Source organism: Jaculus jaculus, chromosome 4, assembly GCF_020740685.1.
Source record: "Jaculus jaculus isolate mJacJac1 chromosome 4, mJacJac1.mat.Y.cur, whole genome shotgun sequence".
Lineage (NCBI taxonomy): Eukaryota > Metazoa > Chordata > Mammalia > Rodentia > Dipodidae > Jaculus > Jaculus jaculus.
This window is the reverse complement of record NC_059105.1, coordinates 66,203,772-66,216,907: the sequence shown is the minus strand read 5'-3', so window position 1 is coordinate 66,216,907 and position 13,136 is coordinate 66,203,772. Positions and strand designations below refer to the sequence as shown.

General features: G+C 42.8%; 1 protein-coding gene across 6 annotated transcripts in view; it reads left to right on the top strand.

Annotated features, from left to right (window-relative positions):
- The window catches only part of Rapgef4 (Rap guanine nucleotide exchange factor 4), a 336,159-nt gene that overhangs the window by 287,328 nt on the left and 35,695 nt on the right, over positions 1-13,136 (top strand). For all 6 annotated transcript variants that reach the window (XM_045147499.1, XM_045147498.1, XM_004660336.2 and 3 more), the window contains 4 exons: positions 8,327-8,477; positions 10,661-10,749; positions 11,586-11,616; positions 11,831-11,909. In XM_045147499.1, the coding sequence (XP_045003434.1) occupies positions 8,327-8,477; positions 10,661-10,749; positions 11,586-11,616; positions 11,831-11,909 (350 nt within the window). The remainder of the gene's footprint in view (positions 1-8,326; positions 8,478-10,660; positions 10,750-11,585; positions 11,617-11,830; positions 11,910-13,136) is intronic.

The window sequence follows — 13,136 nt, the reverse complement described above, 5'->3', positions numbered from 1 at the left end:
TCTGAGGCCTTCAGGACCCCACAGAGATGACCATAACCCCACCAGGAAGGGCCCCCAGGGTAATGAAAGTTGGGGACAATGGGATAATGGAACATGACATGTTATATATAAAATAAAATTTAAAAAAGAAGAAAATAAAAGCTCTGAAGCCAGGAGATCATGTTTAAGACCTGCACCTTACAAACAGCTTCACTGGGCAATTATGTTCAACCTCTGTGAGACCCCTCTGTATAATAGGGGTAATTATCCCTGCCCTATCCCCTCTCCAGGTTGTTGTGGAGATCAAATGAGGTTATGTGTGTGAAAGTACATCATAAACCCTGAATATCCAATTAAATACTGCCATGATTATCGTACCATCATGAGAGGAATATGGCATCGGTTAAGGACTACACAAAAGCTTTGTCTCCCCAGTGGGCAGATGACCCCCAAAGTTTGTTTTCAGCTGCAAGCAGAGATCTTGTATGCAAAGCAGGGTTTTCAAAACAACAACATTGAAGAGTATCAGTTTGAATGTTGATAAGTGTTTTATAAATAGCTGCATAATTAGCATGTACTTACTGCAAAAAGTATACATAATATTTTATTCCCTGTTGTAGGCTGTAATGAATCTGCTGCCTCTACATCCTAGGAGGTTTTCACTTACTTTCCCTGTGATAATTTTAATACATGGAACCATTATTAGCTGAATTAAGAATAAGTAAATGAGCAGTTAAAAAAAATACAGAAAAATTACAGGTGCCTGTGGTGAGTAAGATAATAACTAGGTAAAAATATATGAAATAATTACAGTGTTTGAACGGCAGAACCGGCATGAAGAAAATGACTCAATGGAATATTAAGCCTGCTGGTGGCAGGATAAGAACTCTGCAGCCTGTACTGCGGCCTTCGCCTCTTCTGTTCTCAGTTCAGGTACTGCACCGAGCACAAACCCAGCCTGCCCTCATGTTGCCAAAGGAGGAGGCCCGCTGGAACGTGGCAGTACTCTGCCAGCTTAGCATGCAGCTGACTAAATACCCAGTGATGAAGAGTTCTGTCTGAAAGATGTCCCTGATCTTTTGATCTTTTGGAGGATCCCTGTACCTAGTGGCATTGAGCTCTATGAACGTATTTTTATAGGTCCATGATCTGTACTTACGTCTTTACAAAGTAAGATTTCAGGTCATGTAGATTAAAGTCTTAAAGGGCTGGGATAGTTTTGAAGTGTTTCTTTGGTGGGGGAGTGAGAAACGTGTTCTGCGTAGCATTCTAAATTCTGTGGTTGAATTAGGGTGGTCAGTCCAAGGACATTTGAAGGGTCACTTTGGTTCAAGCGCCCAGTCCTTAGATGGACAATGCAGAGCCACTGATCTTGGGCATGCTGGCTCAGTCCGCCTGAGGGGGAGAAACCCTTGTTAGAAGAGAATGCTCAGGCTGGACCCGGAGGCAGTGATAACGGTCACAATCACGGTGAGCGGCTGCCTTGCTCACTGACAGCAATGAGAGCGGGTGCCTACTGTCACAGACAGCCAGCTACTGTCACCATCGGGCAGCAATGCCCACCCTTCCAGTTTCTGCATGGGCTTTGTCTGCTTTCAGAATTGGTTTTTGGCATTTTTATCCATCTCTGATGGATTTCTAAATCTCCCGAATCGATTGCATAACATGTGCTTAAATAAAGAACTAATATATTAGACGAAACACAACAATGTTAACAGGTCAAAAAGAAGACTTTGGGGGAAGGAAGTATGAGAACGTGAATTCTAATCCCAAGAGTCACATTGATCAATTTTACAAAATCACTGAACCTTTTCTTGCCCTGGTTTCTTTGATAGAGTTGAATGAAATACTATCAACAGCTCTAAAATCCCAGATGTGGTGCTTTCCTGACTCATCTGAAGTCAGCTCAGTGTGTCAGTGATGAGTTTAGTTACTTAAGCTATTATAGTCTTTAAAATGCAATTTCACATAAAATACCAACTTAATTGTATTTAAAATGTCTATTCAGTTGATACGACTAGATTCTATTACAAGCCTTCTACCCTGGATCTTCTAAAAGCCCAAGTAGATGGTTGTGAGAATCAACAGAAACTCCTAGAACCACTCAGCTACAGACCTACCCACCACTTCTTCTCTGCCCCTCAAGGATACAATTCCAGACAGTTCAGGATGCCGCCTGGAGAGGGGTAGAAGCTTTGAGCACAGGTGGGGAGTCAGCTATAAAAATAGCAGTATCCCACCTTAGCTTAGTGAATAAACATTTGTTAGGGAAAAGGCGAGGCTGTGAAATAAATCAGTTCTTTTACCCAAAGGGGAAAAACATCCTTAGCTTTCATGACGAAAGTAAGGAACCCTCTCCCGGCGCTGGCTTTCTTCAGTCCTGCCTGCAAAGAGGCTGCAGGGTTACTCGGCCCTGAATCAAGTTGACCCTAGGAAACTTGAATTCCAGTGTGTGTACACACACACACAAGGAGGATCTTTCTCATATTAGAAATTTGGCTTCCTAGGCTGGAGAGGTGGCTTAGTGGTTAAGGCACTTGCCTGCAAAGCCAAAGGACCCAGGTTCAATTCCCCAGGACCCTACGTAAGCCAGATGCACAAGGGGCACATGCATCTGGAGTTCATTTGCAGTGGCTGGATGCCCTGGTGTGTCCATTCTCTCTCTCTCTCTCTCTCTCTCTCTCTCTCCCTCTCTCTCTCTTTCCTTCTTTCCCTCTGAAATAACTAGAAATAAAATATTTAAAAATTTCTAAAAACTTATAAAAAGAAAAAAGAAATTTTGCTGCTCAAATGCAACATTTTTAAGTTATTTTATAAATCTAGGTACTAAAGTCGAGGCTCTATTGCCACAGTTTGGATGCAGAAGAGCCCTGTCTTGATATATGAGCCCACTGAACACCCGGGACAGAGTCCATCTGTAAATACTTCCTTCTAATGTAGGGAGCGTTATGTGTCCATGACAACAACATTCTCATGTTGAAGATCAGTACAAACTGCGAAGCTCTACACACATTTGAAGCATTATCATATTAATTTGTCAACTATGTTTTCTATCATATATTGTAGATTTGGGGCAAGAAAAATATTTGCCTGCGATCTAGAGACAATGCAGGTTTAAATATCTACCATATGACGCTCTAGATTAGCCACAGGTGTGCTACTGACGTTGCTGTGGCCAACATATAAGCATTAGCACTGCTTCCTCAGGCCAAGCGAAAGAAGCCTGGAAAATAAGAATTATACCCACTTGATGCCACTTTGGTTTTTCTACCCACTTTGGCTTCATACTACTAGGAAAAAAATCCCCTTCCCCAGCTTATTTCAAAAGACAGGAGCTCTGCCCACTGTGTCCCTGGCACCTGGTACTGCCTTACTCAAAGTCACTGCTGAACCAGTCTGAATTATCTCTTTGCCCACATACTTATAAAAACATTTTGGGGGGCTTTTGAATAATTTATTAATGTGTTTGAAGTACATTTGCCTCCTAAAAACATCAGCACAGGGCTGGAGAGATGGCTTAGCGGTTAAGCACTTGTCTATGAAGTCTAAGGACGCCGGTTTGAGGCTCGATTCCCCAGGACCCATGTAAGCCAGATGCACAAAGGGGGCGCACTCATCTGGAGTTCGTTTGCAGTGGCTAGAGGCCCTGGTGCACCCATTCTCTCTCCCTCTATCTGCCTCTTTCTCTCTCTGTCGCTCATAAATAAAAATTAAAAAATTAAAAACAAAACAAAACATCAGCACAGAGCTGGAGAGATGCTCAGTGGTTAAGGCACTTGCCTGCAAAACCTAACAACCTGAGTTTGATTCCCCCGTACCCATGTAAAGCCAGATGCACAAAGTGGTGCATGCACCTGATATTCATTTGCAGGAGCTAGAGGCCCTGGCATGCCCATTCTCTCTCTGTCTCTTATCTCTCTCTCTCTCTCTCTCTCTCTGCCTGTAAATAAATAAATTAATAAAAACATCAGTACAACCATTTCCTCTTTTGAGGAGATTTTCCTAAATTTAGGCAAATGGCTCCCACTCAATAGAAACTTCCACTACCTTTGTGTCATGCATGTGAATTAAAGGCTATGCTACAAATGCAGTGGACTATCTTAAGGCTGCATACAGCAAGTTCACACACAGTATGATATTCTTTTAAATTTAATGATGTGGTCAAAAATTATATTTGCACATTTCACGGTATCTGGCCACTAGAAAAAATGTCTTTTATAGACATTATCATTATCTCTAAAAAGGGAAAAGAAAAGAAAAAAAGGAAGTAGCAAGAGGGAAGAAGCGTAGAGTGAGAGGTGAGGGTAAGGAATGTGGATGTGGCCAACAGGCATCATCATATTTAGGACAGCTGGTATAGGGAGAAAGCTCAGAGCCCGACCTGGTTGGGGCTTTCAAGCTCATTCTCTTCAAATTCCATAGCTTCATTGCCTTCTGCTTATCAAGGTTGGTGTTCCCAAATGTCTCTGCCTTAGCCATTCTTACTTTTCTCCTATTGATTCCTGTACCATGGAAATGAAAAGAGAAAATAACCTGCCAAAGTGATAAGCCAAATTTACACACGTCTTAGACTATTTTCTGTTTCTGTACTAGAACACTAGACACTGGGAAATTTATTTTTTAAGTATTTATTTATTTATTTTGAGAGAGAGAGCGAAAGAAAGAGAATTGGCACCCCAGGGCTTCAGCCACTGCAATGGAATTCCAGATGCATGCACCGCCTAGTGGGCATGTGTGTCCTTGCGCTTGCCTCACCTTTGTGCATCTGGCTTACAAGGGATCTGGAGAGTAGAACATGGGTCCTTAAGCTTCGCAAGCAAGCGCCTTAACTGCTAAGCCATCTCTCCAGGCCTAATTTACTTTTTAAAGGTTTATTTAACCTACACTTCTGGAGGCTGGAAGTCCAAGATCAGGTAGGCACATTTCATCTGTGTCTGGTGAGGGCGGGTCTCATCCATCCTGCTCCATGTGTGGTAGGACCAACAGAAGAACAAGTGGACATGTGCAGAAAGAGGGAGTGAACAACGCGCTCTTTAACAGCCTACTCCAGCAAGAGCCAGTCCATTTCCAAGAGAACTATTACAGTCTTTCGATCAAGACATTAATCCCTCTTAAAGACCCCACCTTCTAGTATTGTTGCACTGAGGAATTAAAACTCCAGCATGAGTTTTGGTGGGAGATGCTATAGCGAAACCACAACACCACACATACCCAGAACCTAAGAGAACCTTAGAGAGCGACATGGAAAGGTAACTTATTTTCATTACGTTAGTTAGTGCTGCCTGGTCATCCTTACTGTAGTATTATTAAATATGATAGCTGAAAGAGAATCTGGAAATGTCTCATCTCACCTCCTCATTCCACAGGTGACCAAATGGAAGCCTATGGCTGCCAAGTGGCTCACCCAAAATCACGTTGGTAGCAAAAGGATGAAAGCCCAGATCCTCCAACTCTAGGCTGTACCAGTCACTCAACACACTGTGTCCCTGACAATGCTTGCTACCTGCATAAGAAATGGTCATAAAATGTTATAGCCCACGTTGCAATTCTTTGAAAAGAAAAATGGAGTTATGCATACATAGAAGCAAGAGACCAAAGGGTTAATCAGAAAAGAAATAATTTTCACATAAAGTGATCTTTCTTCCTTTTTTTTATTATAAGCTCAGAGAGAATTGTAGCAATACGGGTTGAGCAATTTTCTTTTTTATGAATCCCGTGCTCAATTTATGAAAGCCATTTTGCAACCCATTTACATGCAGTAAACCTTTGCTTTAAGGTTCTGTAATTTACCTTGATCATGATTATTTATAGTCCTTTTAGAAAAGGCCTTTTAGTGGTTTAGCTATCAAACACAGCACTGCCACAAGGCAGTTTCTATAGTGCCTTTTAAGTCATGGTAGTGAGCTAAGACATGGCTGGTCTTGTAGCACACTTGAGGCTCAGAAATGTTGTGCAATGGGAGCGGGGGGGGACTAGTAAAAATCAAGAATCTTGGACCCAAAACCAACTGTACTTTAACTAGGTTACCATGGCCTATGGTGTCAGTTTGCTCACTTGTAGAAAAGAAATGACAGTTTTATCACATGACTATAAAACAGAGCTTCACTGAGGTACTTTGTAAGTTATAAACACTAAGTTGTTTTATGAAATAGGTGTCTATCATATGAGCTACCATAAATCACTGGGGGAAAATGTATGTGTAATCTAAATTCCTTCTTGGTGGCCCACAGCACTCTTACCCTCAAGAGTGTCCACTGTGAGCAAGACCTTTCTTGCTTTTTTTATTTTTTTATTAATTAGTTTTGTATTCAGCAAATACAGTCAGTTTGGTACCATTATTAAGCTCATCCATGACTTACCCCCTCCCATTGGCCCTTCCTTGTTGAGGTATATGGGTCATGCATTGTGGAGTTAGTTAGCCCTCAGTTATGGGTAGGATAAATGTCTCTGCATATCATGACCCAACATGTGGCTCTGACATTCCTTCCACAGAATTTCCCTGAGCCATGTTGGGTTCATTTTTGGTCTGCTTCAGTGATGAGGTATTGGGAGCCTCTGGGTCTCTGGCTCTCTGATTTAGTAGGAGTTGATTTTTCTCTGTGTTGATCTCCTTCACCCTTGTGCTGGTATCCGGTTCACCAGGAAAACAGCACCCTTGCTTGTTTCACCAATTTTTCTTAGTTTCAGATGGGGCCCTTTTGAGGTATGATGGGGTGGCTGTCTCCTTAGGATCTACATCTATCTGAAAAAGAGAAGCAGATTCTCCAATGGAGAGTAAGTTAGCTCCAGGACAAATGAGATAACCCTTACGTCTTTTTTATAGAGAATTTAATAGGTGTAGACCCTCTTGTAGCCCACAATTAATGGTAGTTTGATAATGGAGAGCAGGCTTATGTTCGGATATGATTCTGACTTGTTTCCCAGCTCCAGCTATGGATCTCATACCACTGAGGGGATTAGCAAGGCAAATCAAGAGCAGTTGGTTCCCCACCATGGCTGTGTGCCACTATTGCACTTGTGTGGGCATCACAACAGGTTATTTGTTGCTAAGTAGGTTAGACCATGAGTTGCTTGAACAGATATTGGTCATTTCCCCCAGTCGCCCATGTAGCACCTTCTGGCACTAGACGCACAGACTGTCTGGGGACTGACTCTCTTCCAGCTTCCAGCCATGCCATTCCATTTTACGACCACATACAGTGCCTTCAGCAATAGGGTCTTAGCACTAACCTTTGATGGGTCATCAAGTACTCAGACAGAAATCTGTCTTTCTTTTAGGAAACCTTGTAGGTCTCTCTGATCAAAATCTCATTGTGGATGATAGCCACATGCTGGTTCTGGGAGTTACAGGTCAGTGCCCACTAAGAAAAGGAAGAAAAAGATAACTAATATACAAGAATTAGAGAGAAGAGAGAGAAAGAGAGGGGGGGAGGGAGGGAGGGAAGCTGTAGAAGATTAAGGTTGGTCTTCATCATACCCTCTCCAGTGTCTTATGGCTCAGGTATTCCCTCTAAGAGCCTGTTGAAGGTTCAGCCATTTGGTCTGCCTTTTAGGGAGTAGAATTTTATGGTGCACAAGACCTTTCTTTCTTTCGGCACATGGTGCGCACTCATTCAACTAAGGATTGAGTTCTACTAATGAATCAATAAAATTTCTAGATAAGAGGTGCAGTGCCAGGCATTGTACAGAACAAAGACTCAATGAGCTTATAATGAAGATAGCCGCAAGAACACAAACTGGCAGTGAAATGGGTTATGGTTCTAGGCAAGAGAAAGTATGGTGTGAAGAGGAGCTGAAGGTCTCACTAGAAAACTGATCCAGCAAGAGCTTCCCTCTTCATAACTTGGGGTTGATCTCCCTCCATCCTTGTTTCCCATCCACATGCTGTATCAGCTATGGTCCTGGCAGAGCGGGATTCCCATTCTGTAATGCATGTGAAGAAGGGGACTGTAGAAATGTAGACAAAATGATGGGACCCAACACAAGGTGCCAGGGTGCCTAGAGGCAAGCATCAGTAGATGACATTGCCACCCTGAGAGGTGAAGGACACAGTGATGGCAGGCAGAGAATGAGAGCTGGAGCCAGAAGCCACAGGAATCTTTGTCAGTACAGAAGTCCACATGCAGCCTGTGCACTAGTCTACTTGGGCAAGTAGGTCCATGCCAGCAAGATGCAGTGGGAGTTTGTATGCATGTGCTACAGACACGTTATTATTAGGGGCTTTCCTTGAGGACCTAGCAGAGGCATCCCATCAGTCCGAAGCTGGGGTCTTTCACGCTTTGCCTTTGCAAACAGCACAGCAAAATAAGTTGAGACTAGTTCCACGTCTTCCTTGACTCCTTGGCACTTATCACGCACAGCCTTCCCAAGGTACGGAACAGGAGAGAATGGATTACACCCTCAACAATAAGAGACGAGTCATCCGCCTGGTGCTGCAGTGGGCCGCCACATATGGAGACCTCCTGCAAGAGGATGACGTGGCCATGGCTTTCCTAGAGGTATGTGTGTGTGTGTGGGAGGGGGGTCATCCCTTCCAAGAGCATCCCTTTGTCTCACAATAAGATGCACAGAAAACTTTCTAGAGACACTGTAATTGCCAGTTCTAGACGTGGTGAACACACATTAATTCATCAAAAGGAATACAAGAAAAGAAAAACAACATCTGTTATTCTGTCACTCTAACTCAGTCAGTGGCAGCATTGTGAGATATTATCCTCCACTCTTTATTTCTTTATATGTTTTACATAGTTATTAATCATATCAGTTCCCATCATTTTGCAGGTTGATTTTTCAACCTAGCTATAGAAAGGTTTTCTGTGTCAGTACGTTCTTTACAATAAACATTTCTGATGGTCTGTCAGAACCTATGCCACAGATATACTTATACGTGCTTATATTGTTGAATAGTCACACTATTTTCCATTCTTTCCTTCTTAGCATAAGTGTGCAGTGAATGTTTCTGTGCAAATAGGTCTGTCTTTGATTACTTTCTTAGAAGCAGGATCACTAAAACAAATGGCAAGTATAGTTGAGTGGTCTGAAGCAGGTCACTTTAATGAGGAATTGCCAAGACAGTAAGTAAGACTGACTTATAGGTAGTCTAAAGGGACATCACTTACCTGGTAAACATCCCTTCTAGCTCAATTCCCCTTTGCCTTCCTGTGACCATAGCCCCTCAGTACAGCATTGCCTTGGACTTTTCACTACAAATTAATTAGTCTTCTCCCTCCGTCCTGCCACTCATCCAAGGGAGATGGGTTCTAAGACCTCCAGTGGAAGCCTGAACAGCAAATATTATTGAATTCTATACCTACTCATTATTTTTACACATGTCTACATAGGATAAAGTTCATTTTATCAACCAGGCACAGTAAAAGATGCTCAACAATAATTGATAATAAAATACGGCAATTATGGGCTAGAGAAATGGCTTAGCACTAAGGCATTTGCCTGCTAAGCGTGAGGACCCTGGTTCAATTCCCTAGGACCCACATAAGTCAGATGCACAAGGGGGCACATGTGCCTGGAGTTCATTTGCAGTGGCTAGAGGCCCTGGCATGCCCATTCTCTCTTTCTCTCTGCCTCTTTCTCTCTCTCAAATAAATAAAATGCAGCAATTATAACAACATCCTATACGGATAGTATTTAAAGCTGAAGAACTGTCTATTTTTGGAATTTTCTATTTAATATTTTCAGACTTCAATTGATGGCAGGTTGTGAGAGCCCATTGGAATGGGACAACTGTTCTCACTTTGTCCTCAGTAAAGACCTGGGCAGGTGGAAGGCAATATGGCTTCTGATTCAGATGTCATAGTCTCTTTGCTCTAAAATAGATTGTTCTCTCCTTCCCTCCTTTTTACTGGTGTTATTTTGTGCTAGGCAGGTAAAAAGGTGGACCATGGGAGACCCTTAAGGTTGTGGAGTAATATATTTTGAAAATATGAGAAATATGGAGGCCCCTTCCCTGTTGAACACAGGGCATTGTGCAGGTCGTCATGGGCTATTGCAGAGGTCACTGGGCCTGAGAAACATGGCATAGCTGGTGCTGAATGGTCAGCTCCACTCCCAGGGCATCAACAGAGTACTGGGCTGTGGGCACAAACCCAGTACAACCCAGTCAGCACTGTGTTGAAGACCATGCCTACGACCAAGTAACCACACCGGTGGTAAACAATAGATAAATAACAAATGCTAAAATGACATTAAAATTAATAATACAATTTTCCAGAAAAAAAAATTGAGGTCAAACAAAGTGCTTTTAAAGAATAGATTATTAAATGGTCGACCTATTCCAAGACATTAAATTTCAAAGAACTATCTTGTAAATAATTCACTTGAAGTTTATTGATTGTTCATTTTGTTGTGGTAAAATATACCTAATGCAAAATTTATTATTTTAGCCATTTTAAGTCTGTAACTGACAGTCATTTCATCACCACTATTTATTTCCAAAACCTTTTCTCATCTGCAATTTTGCAAGTAATGTATGTTAATATTCTCCTCCCTCCTTTCTTCTTCTCTTCCTCCTCCCCTTCCTCTTCTCTTTCTCTTCAGTCATGAAACCATAGTCTGGGGATGCTACTTAAGGTTGAAGCTACATGATGTAGATTATGTCTCGATTGCTCTTGATGTGCACACCTTGCAGTTCTTGTTAAAATCCTGTGACCTTTGCCAATTACAGGAGTTTTATGTGTCTGTATCAGATGATGCCCGAATGATTGCTGCCTTCAAGGAGCAACTGCCAGAATTGGAGAAGATTGTCAAGCAAATGTAAGGAAGGGCTTGGCTTTGGGGTGTGCTCTCACCAAGTAAGTGCCTTCCTCACCATCAGAACACCTTCCATAAGCTCAGGCCTTTAAGCCTAGCACTTGGGAGGCAGAGGTAGAAGGATCGCCATGAGTTCAAGGCCACCCTGAAACTACAGTCAATTCCAGGTTAGCCTAGACTAGAGCAAAAGAAAAAGAAAAAAAGAAAAAAAAATACCTTCCCAAAAGTCCTTTGTCTACAAAAAACAAAATTAGAGCTTATCTTTCACTTGCCACATGGTGTTCTGATCTGTGCAGTGGGCCCAAGTCACAGGCAGCAGTAAGTCAAAGGAGCATATAAGACCTAAATATATTCAGCTGCCTTTTGTATTGGAGGGTTGCCAAGAGGGAGCCTGGCCTTTGGAAAGTTCAGCTCTGTGTGCATGGGCGCCTTAGGTTCAAAGCAGAGAACCCAGCGATAAAACGTTCAAGAACATTTGAGAGCAATAATTAGATGCAAAGTTCACTTTCTGCTGCTAGAGCTATTGGTTGAAAATATTCACATCTGATCAGTGAAAATGGGAGGTTGTTTTCCATGCTGAAATGAACCATAGATTCAATACTGGGGAGGAAAAACCCCTGTAAGATAGACTTTGAAAGCCTGAAATCGGGATAGGATCTGCCCGTGATCAGAGCTGCCTCCCTATGCTTTGGTCTCTCAGTGTTAAAATGAGGGAGGCTAACATTGCTGTCCAAAAGGATTCTGTGATTTCATTGTCTAATGGAGGATTAAAGTTCTATACAAATGAAACAATCTAAAGTCACAGTCGTATTAAACCGTGCTTCCTCTGCTTCTCGTAGCTCAGACGATGCAAAAGCTCCGCAGAAGAAGGTAAGGAGCTCACACTGTCTGTACTCTATAGAAATAGAATTCTCCAGAAACATGAGCCTTGCAATGTGTAGAATTGATGTCTTTCCTGTACACGCAACACATCTTTGCTGCATTTCTTGGTTCTGATGGCATACATGACGCATCTTCTCTAAGTTGCTAGTGCGTGTTAATCAGTCCCCCCTTATGTCACTTGCTGTGATGATTGTCTTTACAGCACAAGGTGCTTTTGCAGCAGTTCAACACAAGTGATGACAGGGCCCAGAAGCGCCAGCCAATCCGCGGCTCTGATGAGGGTGAGAATCCTCTTGTGTAGAATATTGATAATGAGTTTAAAATCCTTCCCCGGGAAACCATCGCCTTGAACCCAGAGAAAAAGCTTTTCCTCTGTGTATTCTGATGACCTTCTTGGAGTCTTCTGTCCAGACAGAGCAGAACAGCCTTCCCACACTTCCTTGACTCTGTCTCTCGCTCCCAGCACCTTTCCTTGAAGGAAAGGTGAATCCTAGTTGTCAAGGTAGCAGGAAGGTAGTTGTCAAGGTAGCGGGAAAGCCGCTGGTCGTGCTCTGTGGACACTCAAGAAAAGGTGGGACTCCAGGGCCACCTGCAGAGTATGGCTCCTGCTCCCCACCTACTCTTCCCCCTCCCCCCAACACACACACACACACACACACACCCACACACACACACACACACACACACAAGCCCTGACCACAGCCTTCTTAGCAGTCAAGATGAACAGGTTGATGTTTGTCATTTGGCTGCCCAGAATATCTCCAGTGAATCATAGATTCATAGTGATAAGTTACATTTTCACTTCAAGCCACAAATGCATCTTATAATTCAGGAATGCCTCAAAACCTAAGAATCGGGCTGGAGGGAAGGCTTAGCGATGAAGGCGTTTGCCTGCAAAGCCAAAGGACCCAGGTTCAATTCCCTAGAACCCACGTTAGCCAGATGCGCAAGGTGGGGCATGCATCTGGAGTTCGTTTGCAACATCTGGAGGCCCTGGCATGTCCATTCTCTCTCTCTCTCCCTCTTTGTCTCTGTCAACTAAATAAATAAAAATATTTTTTTAAAAAAACAAGAATTAAGTAACTACAACTGCTTGACATATTTGAAGGTGTAGAGTTGAGCCTGGGGGTGCCATTTACCACTCTTCTGAGCCAACACCAGCTGAGCTGTGTGGCCCAGCTAAGTGAGCAGGGTTGTCAGCGCCTGCTAATGGCCTCAGGTAGAAGCAGCCTGGTTACCAAGGGTTAATTTCCACTCCACTGCTATGCCAGGGAATGGTAATCTAGTAGTAATCCACCTATAATAGGGCTTCTCCTATATTGTGAACAAGAAAGGCTGGGGAGAAGGGTTAACCTTGACCTAACTATATGTCTCACTTTTTTTTTCCATGACCTTAGTTAAGGGCTCTTCACAAGTGTCTGTTTTTTTGTTGTTTTGTTTGTTTGTTTGTTTTTAATTGGGGATGGAAGCCATGTGTGCTCCTCCTATTCTTGGCCCCATTCTAAGGA